The sequence below is a fragment of the Zeus faber genome (assembly GCF_960531495.2).
Source record: "Zeus faber genome assembly, chromosome: 15".
NCBI lineage: Eukaryota > Metazoa > Chordata > Actinopteri > Zeiformes > Zeidae > Zeus > Zeus faber.
The window spans coordinates 14,837,914-14,853,185 of NC_137194.1; the positions used below are offsets into that span (position 1 = coordinate 14,837,914).

The 15,272-nt window shown below is 49.3% G+C and overlaps 1 protein-coding gene across 2 annotated transcripts; it reads left to right on the plus strand.

The window, feature by feature from the left end:
• The first annotated feature begins 222 nt into the window (after positions 1–222).
• On the plus strand, positions 223–15,188 carry lima1a (LIM domain and actin binding 1a). 2 transcript variants are annotated; one of them, XM_080016020.1, is made up of 11 exons: positions 223–328; positions 1,666–1,864; positions 2,681–2,726; positions 4,923–5,426; positions 10,705–10,774; positions 11,556–11,650; positions 11,866–11,931; positions 12,368–12,419; positions 12,737–12,798; positions 13,057–13,190; positions 13,329–15,188. In XM_080016020.1, exons 2-11 carry the CDS (start codon positions 1,740–1,742, stop codon positions 14,485–14,487), a joined length of 2,313 nt encoding a protein of 770 aa, XP_079872146.1. In that variant the 5' UTR covers positions 223–328; positions 1,666–1,739; the 3' UTR covers positions 14,488–15,188. The 2 variants fall into 2 exon arrangements, with proteins under 2 accessions (XP_079872146.1, XP_079872147.1); XM_080016021.1 differs by having other exon boundaries at positions 12,740–12,798.
• The last annotated feature ends 84 nt before the right edge of the window (positions 15,189–15,272 follow it).

Below are 15,272 nucleotides of genomic sequence, written 5' to 3' on the forward strand. Positions count from 1 at the left end.
AGTCCCTCTATCCAGTCACTACTCATCTTGCATGCCTCCAGGGTGCTCGCCTTCACACAGCAACGGTGCCTCCGATTGGATGGGAACACCTTACCTTTACCGTATACCTGCCAGGTGTCGTGAATGCCGCATCGCTATTGGTCCGGAGAAGTTGACTAGGAGCGGCTAGACTCCGCCCGTTTCCCTATCCACTCAAAAGCTCACTGTTGGGAGCGGAAATTTGGTGGGCTACCGGAGAAAAGAAAGTGGGGAGACCAAGGAACAACTCTCTGAATTACGCCAAACGTCAAGAAGGACAAGAATTGAAATAATAGGAATTCTCTCCCAGGTATGAGGGGTTTTATTTAATGGGGGTTTGGGACTTTCCAGCTGCTCTGACTGGATAGTGAGTGTCATGTTAAGCTTGTTAAAATGTTAAGCTGCTTTTTCACCCCTTGTTTGAAGTTTCTTTGAAGTGCAGACGGTTGTCCAGAAAAGTTATAAGTCGTCCATGCTGACCATCATCATTATCTTTCCATATACCACAAGTGTTGTTTTGGGCAACTGAGGATTTGCATGCTTATTTGTTTGTCCTCAGTAGGGATTGATAGAAGGTGCTAGGACAAAAATGGGAACCTGACACCGAGGAATGACTTTCCAGATTAGGCGTTTGTGCAGCCCTTGGCCTCGAAAACATTGCAATGGGAGGCAGCCATATCTTGACTGAACTCCGTGTTTGAGCTTTAGCATATCAGGCGCACACAGTGTCTAGGCATTAACATTCCAAAACTCTCATGCTTGATGTGATCATAGGAGCCGGTCCAATTATTTGCCGGCTTACAATAGCCCACCTGCTGAATAACTAGCCCAATGAGTAGGGATCCTGGAGGCTGTGCCGTCACTGGCCGACTCATCCAGCCCATTGTTTGACTCAGTCGGAGCGTGGATAACCCTCGGATGACAGTTAGGCTGAGGGAGCTGCTGCATGTGTTTGCTTGCCCCGGGACCTTGGGCTGTCGCGGAGGAGGAGACAGGTAGAGACGGGTGTGTACTTTGTGTTTGTATATGTGTTTATGGTATAGACATTTCATTTGTCCCGCCTGCTGAAGGAGACCCCGGGGGCTTGGTAAAAGTTTCTCGGAGGTAAACTCCACAACAGATGGTAAATGGCTGCCCTGTTCACCCTAGTGACGGGCTGATTCACACACACAGTATAAACTCTGTGCTGCGTTGGCCAGTGACAGGGAAATGCGATGGCCCGGCAACTTGATCATATTGCTCTGTGAGATTATGGTCTTTGTGAATATCAAAGGCTCTTTGGTTAATACTAATACTATGTTTGGCAATACCTTGAGAGAGAGCAGGAGACCGGAGGAGACAGGCCCAGGCTGTTGGCAAATGACGTAATAGAGGACACAGTGACTTACCAACAGCATGGTCTACAGCCTATTTGGCATACTGTCTATCTTGATTCTGTGTCGATGAGAGTTATGATGTAGCATGAGTCTCCCTGCTCAGAAATGCTTGATAAAATCCCCCTTGCTGGAGGTCAGCAAAGAGACCATTGCTATATCAGTATTGCACCATTCCCATTGCCTCATTGCGCTTGTTTGTCTTCCCTTGTTTGTATTCATTCTGAAAAAAAAAATGTTCCCCGTTTTTTTTTTTTTTTCCTCTCCTCCCTAGTTGCAAGAATTTCTGAGTGCGTTTCTGCCAAGTGGACCAACCGCTAAACCAGACATTACAAAGGGAAAGTGAAAATGGCCTCTGTCGCTCCATTCAGCCGCCGGCAGTGGGCATCCCAGTCGCTAAGGGTCACCGCCAAAGAGATGTCCATCGTCTCTGCAAGGGGGAAAAATAACGCCATCGCCGAGCGCTTCTCCAAGTAACAATTCACGTCTCCTCTTTCTATTTCTGCCTCCCGCCCCCTTTACCTGTAACAGACAAACGGTCGATGTGTTCCTTGTCTGTTTATCAGCGCGTCACTCGGTAAGACGTCATCAAATCAGATTTGATGGGTTTGATCGTAGCCTCGCCGCACGCGATTCGCTTTTTGACTTTCTTCTCTTCCACCGAGCTGTGCTTATCTGTAAAATCGGTCCAAACCTGTTAACTCAATTTCATCAACATGTACGCATATACTACCAAGTACAGCTAAGGTAACTTTCTTAAAGGAATATTCCACTATATGAGCCCCCCCCAGTATTGAATTACTAATCCCGCTAATTGAAAAGATTAGTGGTTTCATGCCAACAAGTTTCTCCTGTGCATTTACTCTATTTGACAACCAGGAGTTACTATTCACCCACCTCTAGGGGTAGATGGGATAGATGTTAGACTAGTAATTATTCAAGCCGTTGGATCTCACTACAAGTAGGCCTATTATAATACGTCTCCAGAGTAAAGGGGTTGGGAGTAATGGGGTTAATTGCGCCCCCATACATTCAAATCGAATGGATTGCTCTGCACAGTTCAGCTTCGGTGATTTTGCGTGGACAGTCATTTTGACACGGTTTTGGGGAAGGTGTGTCATTGCTTCTGGATGGAGGGAGGGAAATTCTCTGGTCCCACATGGTAGTGTTTTAGGGCAGGGCAAGACAAGATGCTATTGTCTCTCACTTCCATGTTTCCAAGAACTGGACTGCTACACGTGGCTTGCCGTTCACACCCCTTTCCCCAACTTCTTCTCTCTCTCTCTCAGATACCAGATGGCTGCAGAGGAGGGCAACGCAGAGAAGAAGAAAACGGTAATGGACAGAATGATAATGATACCAATTAAACACACACGTTTAGCAGTGCTGATTTATCTCTTGCTCCCTCTGTTGTTCAAGTGCAGACAAAGTGGCACCGCCATGCCACGCCTGTCTGTCCACATGTTGTACTTGAAAGCTAGTAAAGCCCTAATCCTCATTTAGAGGCCGTAATCTGAAGGTAATGCAGCCATCGGTGAACACGGAGCGGCTGGTCCGAGTTCATCAGCGGCGCTGAGAGGGCACTCGTGCTGTGAAGGCGGCACATGTTGGATCGGTATCTGCTGCCTCGTGGTTAATGATTCAAGTCCGGGGGCCCACGGTCCCGCTCGCTCCGAGCCTGTTGTCTTGTTGGCCTTGGTCTGGCCTCGTTCCTGTGTCTGGAGAGGGGGAGAGCGCTCAACAGGGGGTGGCAGAGGGCCAGAAACGGCCTTTACAAGCCAAGGTACATAAAGGTGTTGTTCTTTGCACTGATCTATTGTCAGTAGCGAAGTGTAGGATTTCTCATTATTTGTTGATTACAATTGTTCCTGTGGGAAGGGCAGATCCATTAATGTAGTGCTGTGTTTACGCCCGGACACACCATTGCCTTGTTTCAATGAGACGGGGTTTTTTGTTTTTTTTTGTTTGTTTTTTTGACCACACAAAAAGGGTGGGGTTCCTGGGTTGACTACCTCCGAAAAGTGATCTCAGACACCGGGACCCGTGCGTACGGCTTGGGGGAGAATGGAGCATTCTTTCTTAAGGTCCGCTGTGGGGCAGGTTTACTCTGCGTTGAGGAAGAACCGTTCTTTTCTTTCTTGTGGTCTCCAACCTACCTTTTTTTTTTTTTTTTTTTTTTTTTTTTTTTCCCCCTCCCATTTCCTGCTCCAACCCCCCCCCCCCCCCCCCCCACACACACACACTCTCCACCCACCTACCCTTCACTGACTTTCTCTGTTTCTGATTTTCTCTCTTGCTCCCTCCCCCGTCTCTCTCTCTCTCTCTCTCTCTCTCTCCCTCTCTCCCTCTCTCTTTGCTTCTTTCTCCTTCCCTGTGTGTGTGTGTGTGTGTGTGTGTGTGTGTGTGTGTGTCTGTGTGTGTGTGCTGCAGAGGGGTGAGCCAGCTCCTTCATGCTGATCTGAACACTTCTCCAGGCTCACATCTGGGACAGTTTGTAGCATTTCCAACCGGTCAGCAGATAAACACACACTCACGCTCTCAACGACGCCAACTGGACCGCCGGGGTCATCAGCCTCTCTCAGGTTTTTCTCATGGCATATTGGTAAAGAGACACGTTTGTATTCTGTGTTGTAACAAAGGAAGGAAGCTCAACATGAGAACTTTTTGTACGTTTTACACATAGGATCCATGTTAATAGAAAGGCATGCTGGCCCGCTAATGGCCCCTTTTTTTGTTTCTGGTGAAAGTGCTCTTGTTTTCTTTCTTTTCTCTGGCTTTTGTGTTTGCATCAATGTTTATTTATAGTGTGACTCTGAGTTGGTGTGATGACATGGTTTAGCGTTGCAAACTTCTCGGCTGATTCACCAGGCGATTGAGTTCAACGCTGAGGAGATTTTCTGAGGGAGCAAAGTACAGATTCATGATGTGGCTGTAGTTTCTAAATTATTCTGTGACTAGGTGTGATGTCTTCTTTTTTTTTTTTTTTTTATCTTCCTTTATATCGCTTCCCCACTCTGCTGAAATAATGTTCATTCTTAACCGTCTGTGTGACTGGTGCACACCAACACCTTGTATACGTCCGTATGGCATTTGGATACTTGGTTGTTAGTAGGACAGCACCAGCTGTAATACTAAGATACTTATTTGCTGCAGTTATGAGACTTACAATATACCCGCTGGTATCTTCGTTATTCGTTGTTTAGATGCATCAACTCCACCCGTTCGGTTATCTGAAAGTTTAAATGGACATGCGAGTGGGATTCACTGGAGCTCTGGTAAATGCATTGTCATGGACTCAGTTCTGCCGATCCTGGAACAGGCTTCTGCTCGGACACTCTCGTAGAGAAGGGTATTTGTGTAGTGTGTTTTAATGAGCTTGCGCAAGGTGAAAGGTGATGCTACCATTTACTAATAGTGTTTACTCAGGTTGCCCCTATGGCTAAGGGGGGAGGAGGGGAGAGGGGGGGGGGGGAAGAGAGACTACATTCGAAAAGCCACTGAGTGCCTGTTTCTCCCCCCTCCCACCCCCAGGTAGTGGAGCCATTGCCATCGACCCTCCGCGGTGGGAACCTGAGTCTCCTGAAGAAACGCTGGGAGCAGCAGCAGGGCGGCAGCCAAAGACCCCAGCCCCGTGCCACACCCTGCACCGCCGCGACACCGCCGGCCCGCGGTGCCCTCTCGGCTGGTTCTACGCCGACCTTGCACGTCCACAGCCGGACAGACGGCCCGAAAGCCAGCGCCCCCACGCCGCGGCACCGGGAGGAGGACGACGACGCCGACGCCACCCCCTCGACCAGGATCCCGGCAAACCAGTCAGAGCCGGAACCAGGAGCTCCCCCTCAGGACAGGCCTCAGTCCGGCCGACGGCCCTCCGGCTCAGAGGAAGCGGCAGACATGGAGAGCAACGGCAGGAGGGATTCGGAGAGGCGCGAGGGAGGAGGCGCGGCCGAAGTCCCTGCCTCCGAGAAGCCCAACGTCCCCCTCAACAGCCTCAAGATGATGTTCGAGAAGGGAGAGGCCAACCTGGCCACCAAGGCAAGTCTGCTCTCAATGGTGGAGCCTATAAGTCTTTTCTGTCACTTTTACCATGACTCATTGTGCAAAAGTGGTTAAGATAAGCATGGCTGTGTGTCTCTTTGTACTGTAATGAGAGCTGATCCCTGTTTTCCATGTTACTTCCCTGTGCAATATATCTAATATTTCAAAGCGAAGTGTTTTGAAATGTAATCGACATTCCAAAGTCTGTAATTCGAGTTGAAGAGAGAGTGTGTGTGTGTGTGTGTGTGTGTGTGTGTGTGTGTGTGTGTGTGTGTGTGTGTGTGTGTGTGTGTGTGTGTGTGTGTGTGTGTGTGTGTGTGTGTGTGTGTGTGTGTGTGTGTGTGTGTGATCACTTTGAGGAAAGAATGCCTTCTTGTTCTTAAAGTACTCAGACCCCCGCCCCACCCCTGTTGCTGTCATGTTACTAGTCACATGGTGCCGCTTCTTTTCAGTTCACCATCTCTCAGCTACACATCTACACACACATACTCTCAGCTGACTTGTCCGCTTAGACATCTTCAGTATCATTAACTGGGTCAATCAACAATCCAGCTCACACTCCGCTCGCAGCTCTTTCATATCTGCCTCGTCCAGAAGTCGAGGAGCCCGGAAGTCCAGTCATGCACTTCCTCTTCAAAGCATGTCCGATGTGGCGCGGTCACACGCGGCGTGTGTCACATGCGGGGCGCCCGCGCCAATGCTGCGACGCACAGAGAACCCATTCTAACCCCCAACCCCAACACAAGAGGTCGTTCTGAAGCGCTAAAGAGGCGTGGCATTACTTCAGTCCGGATCGGATCCGGGCCCGGCAAACACCGCTGGTGCATTCCTCTCTGATTCGCCCGAGCTTCAGTTCCATCTCATAGAAGGTAGAAATCAGGTTAAAATGGCCATAGACACACTGACCCGTACTGCACTTGACATTGTAGTAGTTTTAGGTCCCTTTTTCTGTCTTGTTTGTGCGACAGCGCTCAGACAGCCACTGCTCTCACTTTGAACTTTCTCCTCCTCGCGAGGAATTTGGGCCCATTCATCTTTTCTCGAACGGAGATAAAGGTTTTTGCCATCGAGGTCACCAGGGCAGCAGGCCTGGCCATATTTGTTATTCCACAAAGCGGCTGCTCCCACATGTTGAGCTGGGGATGGGATTTTGATTGAAATGTTTTATTCGGATTTTGTGACGGGTGTTTTTTCTCAAAGGAAAAAGAAAGGGGGGGGGGGTGTGCTTTTAAAACCAGCGTTCTGAAATAACTCTCCCGATTTTAAGACCGACCTCGCCACAGATTTTGGCAGTTTGATTCCCTGTTTGGTGCACGGCCACAGTTGTTGGGAAGAAGTTGTTTGAGTCCCTTACGGTGGATGAGTCAGTGCTTCAGCCGTATCCCCCCCCCCCCCCAAAAAAGAATCGGGCCCTCCGGCTTCCTTTGTTAGCGCTGATGATGTCATGGGGGAAGGCTGAAAGGCTCATGACTGTAGACTGCTGATCTGATCGCTGGGGGCCCCTCCAGGCAACTCTGAGCCCCCACCCACTACCAGTCACCCACCCACTCCGAGAAATGCAAGATAGTCACCCCCCCCCCCCCACACACACACCTCAACTACCGCTCATCAATCTTCTCTCTGCTCCCTTCTGTTGCAGTTTTTCTCTTTCTTTCTTGCTTCTCCGATTTGTCTCCCTGCTTCTCATGAAAGACGGGGGGGGCGGGGGCAGCACTCTCATTTCCAGCTTCAACCCCTTTCTTCTGTTTACACTTATGTTATGTTGCGGGGGGGGGGAGGTGTTGGGGGAGTTGGCCCATGCAGTCGTGAGGCAGAAGTGCTCCGAAATTAATTGACCTGACCCCCCCCCTTTCGGTCCAGCCCCTCCTCCCACTCATCCCATCATTTCCCCCGTATCTCCCTCCCCAGCCAACCTCCCACTCGGCCAGCTGCTCCTCCCGGGTGCCCTTCCCTTCCTTCCTCGAACGGCCCCGCCCACAGTGGCAGGGAACCGTGACACAGTGGGCTAAGGGGGGGGGGAGAAGCCCTCCACCCTCCGTCCTCTTTCTATAACACCACCACGTGGCACCCTTGGCCTCCCCCTTCTCCCGATGCCGCGCCCTCATCACCGTCCCCCTCATCCAGACACACACACACACACACACACACACACACACACACACACACACACACACACACACACACACACACACACACACACACACACACACACATGTGCGCGCACCCAAAACCCAGCCCCGCCCTCAACACCTGCTCCCAGTCAACCACCCTCTGCAACCATCTGCCCACCCGTCTCCCTCATTTCGGACGAAGGGACTCAGACGCTGGGACGTGCTGAGTTAGTGCCACACGGTGGTAACAGCTCCTAGAAAGAGTTTGAGTCCCTGAGCAGTGACCGGGCAGACGCCTCCCTTTGCATCCTGGTCCCTCCTCATCCATCTCCGGATCCGGACCACCAGCCCCTCCCCACCTCTCTGGAGGTAGCTATACACTTGTTTTAACGTGCGGATCGTGTCTCTTTTTTTTTTTTTTTCTTTTTTTTACTCCCTTGGGTTGAGAACCGTTTCTATTGCCGCTGCCAGATACACACTGCTCCCTTTTTTGGACGTGTTCTGTGCTTTTTTTTTTTTTTTTTTTGCTGACTTCATTGAGGCCGAACGAGGTCCTTTGATGACACAGCTGCACGCGGGGTGACTTTTCACTGGTATGAAAGTACCCTTGAGGGGGCAAAATTGCCTTTTTGAAAGGCTGTTTCACGGGGGTGCCTTGAGCGTTTGTAGGTAGCGCCTTTCAAACGTGTTGACTCACTTCGAACCGTCGTCGCGTGTAGTTTGGCGCCGGTAGTGTTGTAGGCTCTACTCTTAAAGGCGACAGACTTGGGCTGTTGGTTAATACACAGGTATAGTCTGCCGAAATAAATGAATATACATAGGACAGTATTGTTGGCGACTGGGCTGACTGTGTGGTGTTTCGTGTAATTGGAGTTCAGGGACATGGCGGGCAATGGTGAGTCTGTCTGTCAGTCTGTATAAGGGCTTTAATGTTATCAGGATTAGTAGATTCTTTGTCTAGCCTCCTGATCAGGCCTCCTGAGATTTAGCCCGGCCCGGGACGGCCCTGCTGCTTGTTTACATCCCATTCCTAATGACAGTCGTGCGCACAAAGCACAGACACACACGCCCCTCACCCCCTCACCTCCAGTTTTTGGAAGATAATCCACCCATGGGGATTGATCCATTTTGATGATGATGATGATGATGCTGTTGGTGTATTGGGGTATTATTTTGTCTTTTTTTTTTTTCTTCTGGTGAATGGTGTCCTGGTAGGAATTCTCTCTCTCTCTCTCTCTCTCTCTCTCTCTCTCTCTCTCTCTCTCTCTCTCTCTCTCTCTCTCTCTCTCTCTCTCTCTCTCTCTCTCTCTCTCTCTCTCTCTCTCTCTCTCTCTCTCTCTCTCTCTCTCTCTCTCTCTCTCTCTCTCTCTCTCTCTCTCTCTCTCTCTCTCTCTCTCTCTCTCTCTCTCTCTCTCTCTCGGCTTTGATACCCTTGCTCATCTCTTTCAGCCTTTTAACCATTGGATGACTCCTTTTTAGAAAGGCGGTTACAGCTTCATGACGTTATTTTACGACAAACGCCGCGGGCGGTTTCTTTTGTGTTTGGATAAAAGGAGTTTGGCATGAGCAGAAACACAAACGCCATTTTTCATATTCTTCAGCTGCAGTGTATAAACAAAAGAATATCCGCGCAGAATCCCCTCCTATTAATATAAATGACTACAGCATGTTGGCTGCCACATAAATAAAATTTAAATAAACATTGGCGCCTTTTTTTTTTTTTCTCCAATAACATGGTTGCAAAAAAAATTGGGTTCAAATGGGTAAAAAGTTTTATGATTTAAATTTCCAAACTTTCTATTAAAAAAAAAAGTTCAAAATACGGTTCAATAATATAACAAAGTGTCCAATAAGGTTCTGCGTTTGGGGAGGGGGTGGTGTTGGTATATTTCAGCAGCAGGCTGGACTCTGGTCTTTGTCTCAGTTCCAATCTCAAGTCAATATTTTTAAGGATTCAATCTCATCTTGCTTACGACAGTGATTCGGGTTTGATTCTGTCTCGGACAGAGGCAGGTACGAGATGGGCGGCGTCCAAAAAGTGGATTTTTTTCGGAAAAACAATATTGAACGTGAAATTGGATTGATGAAGAGCAATTTCACTTGCCGCGTAATTTTCCAGTTATATGGCAATTACCCGCGGATGTCCACGCATGAGATACTCAGAAAAAAACAGAAACATTTACACAATACCACTACCTCATGAGAGGGAACAAAAATGAATTTGACTCTCGGGTAGGATGACTGACTGACACTCGCCCAAATTTCAAGAACTTTATTTTTCTGTCAAACCTCTATAATTGCATAGCAACACCACATTACACAATGTTAAACACAAGATGACGGGGGGGGGGGGATCCTTGTAGAGTCCTGTCTGGTCAGGTTTGTTGGACTCAGATTTAGGTGAGGGCGTTGAATGTGTTTCTACAGGATTGAAGGCTGTTATGGGCTGTGTACCTGGGCCAGGTGTGTGGCCATACAAAGTACAAAGCGGCCAGATTGTTGGCTCACTCCGAGTAGATCTCCGAGCCCTGTTGACTTATAGAGTACACTCTGGTGTATTTTAAGAGTCCGTGGAGTCTCTGCATTGGGAGCAGAGCCTCATCAGCTGATCTCAAATCAGCAGATCGCCGAGGAGATCCTGTGGTGGTAGCCCCGAGTCTCTTGGTTGGATTAAAGCAGTTTTCTGCTCGATTCCCAATGAGAAGTAAATTAAATCTTGAGAGTCCAGGCCCCGTAAGCTAAGACAAGTACTGCGGAGAGCCGGCAGATTTGGGCTGAGGACCAACCAATAGTTGAAAGTATGTTCTATACACACACGTGTGTGTGTGTGTGTGTGTGTGTGTGTGTGTGTGTGTGTGGACAGACGGGGTGTCTCTCTGAGCTCATAAGGGGATTAATGTGGGCGGGACTGGACAAAAACACAGGCCCCCACCCCGACGGTCCGTCTTGCCACTTTAATTTCCTCTTTTGTTCTTTTCCTCTGTCCTTTCTTTGATCGTCCCGATGACTGCTGCGACCTCCCGCCTGTTCGCACGACCAGTTCCAACATGTGAGCATCATATGTGGCTGGCTGTGTGTGTGTTGTGTTGGTGGCTGATATTTGAATCCTTAGTTGCCTCACACACTCTAACAAGTCCTTCTCTGTGTGTTTTGTCTTCATGAAGGTTTCCAGAGAGCAGGAAGAGAGCGAAGGAAACGCTGGTAATACCGCCAACATGGACCAGCTACAAGGAGGTACACACACACACACACACACACACACACACACACACACACACACACACACACACACGTGCAGCAAAGGAAGTTGCTGACGTCAATCATTGAATCGTTAAATTATTTGCACATAAATGTTTGTCTTGTCAAACTTTGCTGACTATTCCTATGTTTACTCCTGTTCTTATGGTTCAAGCAGTGGTGTGTTGGATTGTTTTCTACTACAAGTACAATATCAAAGTAGATGTTCTGAACTCTGTATTAAATATAGCTGTTGAATTAGGCTTTTAGGCTTTAAAAAAAAAAAAAATCCTACAATTAGGCTTGTCGTTCTTGTTCCAGTATCCCCCCGCTAAACGGCACGTCCCTATTACTCCATAATTAACAAACAGTGTCTGTCGCTGTGGATTAAAATCCTCCTCCCGGTTCTGTGCGAGGGAAGCCAGAGGCTCTGAGGCGACGATTTCGGCTTCCAGGAAAAAAAGAAATCCCGAGATCAGCGGAGTCATTCATGAAGCACAGGAAGAGAGAGACTGGCCCTGTTTTTTCCTCACGCACTCCAGCAGACTTGTGACCCCGTGTCCTGTTTCCCCGCCCGGCCGGCTCGCGAGCACATTCTGAACCGAGGATGAACTTGGCAGAGTTAAAATAAACATCGCCCCGACTTTTAGAATCCATCGGGGGGGGAACGAATAAAAGGATTTTGTTTAGGTTAGAACAATCCACATAACTGAATGAAATGGCTCTTGTGCTAGTGTCTCTGTGATAAAGGAGGATAACTTGTTGTGCTGTGTGTCAGATGGAGGTCTAGCCGAGTCCACGCCCCTCCGGGACAGGATGGCCCTGTACCAAGCCGCTGTCTCCAAGCAGGACGGCCTTCCCTCCTCCGTCAGCGTGAGTGCTCCAGTAATCCTACGCCTTTCTTAATTCGTTGCAGGGGGGGCGGGCGGCGGCAGCAAGCCCCTCTGCGGAGAACCCTACTCTCCAAAGCCGTTTTTTGTGCTCCTTCCGCTGAGCTACACTTGTGCACCCCGCCCAGTGATTCAGACTTTATCCCTGCACTTCCACACACATTTCACGTTTTCTCGCTCCCCTCTCCCCCGTCGCAGAGCGATCAGCTGGACAGTTACTGTGGGAAACAGAAGGAGAATGTTCCTCCGTGCACCCTGGACTTGGTGAGAGCAGCATGATGATGATGATGATGATGATGATGATGATAAACGAGTTGGAATTTCACAAGCAAAACTACGCAGAATATTTTCCCACTCATTCCCGCCCCGCACGAATCTCTGGAAGGTTTACACTGTTCCACAATACAAAACGTTATACGAAAGTTAGAACTCTTGTGTTTGTTTGTTTATTTACTTATTTATTTATTTATTTATTTATTTTCTTTACTATAATAACCAAGACTCATCATTAGCCGCTTGTTTATCCGCCACTCCATAATTGCTCGTAACCCAGAATGCAGCGTGACGGTGGGATGTGGAGAGCATTGTACTTTAGGAAGGCGTAGGGAGCACATGACACCCAACGTCAGATAAAATCAGTCGGGCTGTCTGATAAGGTTGTGACCCCCTCTCTTTTCTCTCCCTCTCTTTCTTTCTCCAGGATCCAGAGTCTGATCCCAACAGCAGGAAAGGTTCCAGCTCCGAGAGCAACGGTAACTTCCTCTCCGTGTCTTTCCTTCTCTCTGTTTTGCACAGGAAGCTTAAACAATGACCCGCGGGGCTGCTTCTGGTGGAGCTCCTCTTTGGTTTTTTTTTCTTCTCTTTGTGTCACACAACAAATAATTGGTAATGGAGTGCTGGGGATGTGGACTATTCTTCACTGAACATTTTCCCTATTTAGAACTGTACCGTTGGCTCGCTGTGCAAATGTCTGCCCTGGTCTGTGCTTTGATCAAATTGTTTGTGTGCACTTGCTCCCTCTAGTGCTGTAACTGTCGCTGCGTGTTCACATAACATCTTCATATCCCAGCAGGCTCCAGTGGCGGCACGCCAGTGTCTCAGAGAGAATCTTCTCAGCCCAAGGCCACAAGGGTGAGCTGTCTGTCTTTGTGTGTGTGTGTGTGTGTGTGTGTGTGTGTGTGTGTGTGTGTGTGTGTGTGTGTGTGTGTGTGTGTGTGTGTGTGTGTGTGTGTGTGTGTGTGTGTGTGTGTGTGTGTGTGTGTGTGTGTGTGTGTGTGTGTGTGTGTTCATGCATATATCTTTGATCCATCTCTCCCTTTCTCTCTCTATAAACACAACACATCAACGTCTGCTCCAACAGTTTTATTAACTGACGTGTCTGTCTGACAGAGCTTCCGCCCGCCGGTGAGGGAAACATGTGTCTCCTGTCTGAAGACGGTTTATCCTCTAGAAAGACTGGTGGCCAACCAGCAGGTGTACCACAACACCTGCTTCCGCTGCTCACACTGCAACACCAAGCTCAGGTGGGGGACACACGCATATACACACTCTAATGACAATTTTGAAATTTAATCTCTTCACTTGACTCCCACGAATCAACACGATTAGCTGTGTTCCTTTCTGTTTGCTGACATCTCAAATTGTCTCCCCCACCTGGCCAGCTTGGGGAACTACGCCTCTCTGCACAACAACGTCTACTGCAAGCCGCACTTCTGTCAGCTCTTCAAGTCCAAGGGCAACTACGACGAGGGTTTCGGGCTCCGGCCCCACAAGGAGCTGTGGGAGGCCAGAGGCGAGGCTGGCGAGACCTCGCCCCAGATCAGGGCCGAGAACAAGCCAAAGGTGCAGACCCCGAGCCCGGCCTCCGACCTTGACAGCCCCAGCGTGGAGGAGTCTCCGCTGGCTAAGGTCAACGTCCTGATGGCCACTATGGAGACTCTGGGCCAAGGATCCGTAGAGAAGGCCCAGCGGCCCACCGAGACCCGCAGGCTCAAGATCTCCTGGCCGCCGCCGACAGAGGCCGGAGAGGCGACCGCTCATAGCAGCGGGGGCGACCTACCCGTGGCGACCACAGATGGGAGCCCCGCCTGCAAGCCTGTCCGTGCAAAGTGGCCTCCAGAGGAAAACTCCTTTTCCGCCGTGCAGAGTCCAGACGCTGAAGACCTGTCCAGCATGCGCCGAAACTCCTCACTCAAGGAGCGCAGCCGGCCCTTCACTTTGGCCGCCAGTCCACCTGCTTCAGAGGCCAGACAACAGAGCCCTAGCCCCCCGCCTGCCCTCGATGAGGCCATAGATGTCCGAGAGCTCAGCCCAGAGCCCGCCAGCATGGAGCTCCAGCCCAGTGGCCAGTCATCAGACAGCCACACTCCCACTGAAGACGGCTGTGTGGACATCCACACCAGCTCGGGCGAGGAAGAGGATGGAGAACCGGAGAAGACGGGACCGTTGGACATCGTCGACGTCGCACAAGAGGAAGAGCGTGATGACACCCTGGGAGCAGAACAAGAGCAAAGACACGAGGAGAAGATGGAGGAAGGGGAGTTGGAGGGAGAAGATGGAGGTGTAGAAGAGGAAGAGGAGGAGGAGGAGGAGGAGGAGGAGCTGCCTTCCCTGAAATGCCAGGAGACCCCCCTGGAGCCCATGGAGGCGTTGTCCCCAGAGGGCGAGGAGGCTGAGGTCAGCCGCTCCTCCCAGGATGTGGGCTTCTGGGACAGTGAAGAGGAGACGGAACAAGAGCAGGAGGCATTGTCTGTGGAGGAGATGATCAAACGAAACCGCCACTATGACGACGACGAGGAAGAGGAGGTGGAGGACGTATGAGTCAACTGAAGTCTGCCCCTTTTTGTTTTATATCAGATGTTAAGACTGACTTCTCCTCTGACATCGTGCATTTCCACATCTGATCTCTCCATCTCTGTTCTTATCGAAAGACCAGTTTCTGCCGTATGTGCTGTGTGCTTGACCGCAGGCCTTCTGTGCCTCTTCCGACCTTCATGTAACCTTCAGAATACTCACGAGACATTCCAAAAAAGGACGAGCTTTAGCTAGTTTGACCATCTGGGCGCATTTGATGCTCCTACAGAATTAGACCTGAAATGTACATTTAAATACTCCTCTACAGTACTTGCCCAACTTTCATCAGACGCAGAGTTTCCTTTACCCCCTTTTGATGACTGTTAACTTATTGTAGTCTATAAAGAAAGGTTGTCACCAATAATGGAGTGACATGCAACAGGGAAAATAAAGGACACAAGGGCAGTTCTATTTTGGAAAACAGGAGTACAAATTGTAGTTTGATTATACAACTTTTGCATGTTTTAGTGTTGTTTTTTTTACACCGGCTTTCTGGGGAGTAAATCTATTCACTCTGTTTTTGACTTTGTATGTAGTTGTGCAGCTAAAATGCTGAAACCATCTGAAACAAGATACTGTGCTTCATGTGAATGTGTTATGCTGTTTTTAGCAGGGGACCAAAATATTGTTAAAGTTCATATAAATAAAGTAATTTCAATAGGCCTTGACCAAGTAAGTTCATTTAACTACATGGTACTGTTGATTAATACATAGACGTCACTGTAAGGTAGGGTCGGGAAGAAGGGGATTTC

Excerpts from the sequence above, each read along its gene's own strand:
- lima1a (XM_080016020.1), top strand. The coding sequence starts at position 1,740 with ATGGCCTCTGTCGCTCCATTCAGCCGCCGGCAGTGGGCATCCCAGTCG. Across the intron at positions 2,727-4,922 it reads ACGCAGAGAAGAAGAAAACG|GTAGTGGAGCCATTGCCATC; the intron begins GTAATGGACAGA and ends TCCCACCCCCAG. Across the intron at positions 10,775-11,555 it reads CATGGACCAGCTACAAGGAG|ATGGAGGTCTAGCCGAGTCC; the intron begins GTACACACACAC and ends GCTGTGTGTCAG.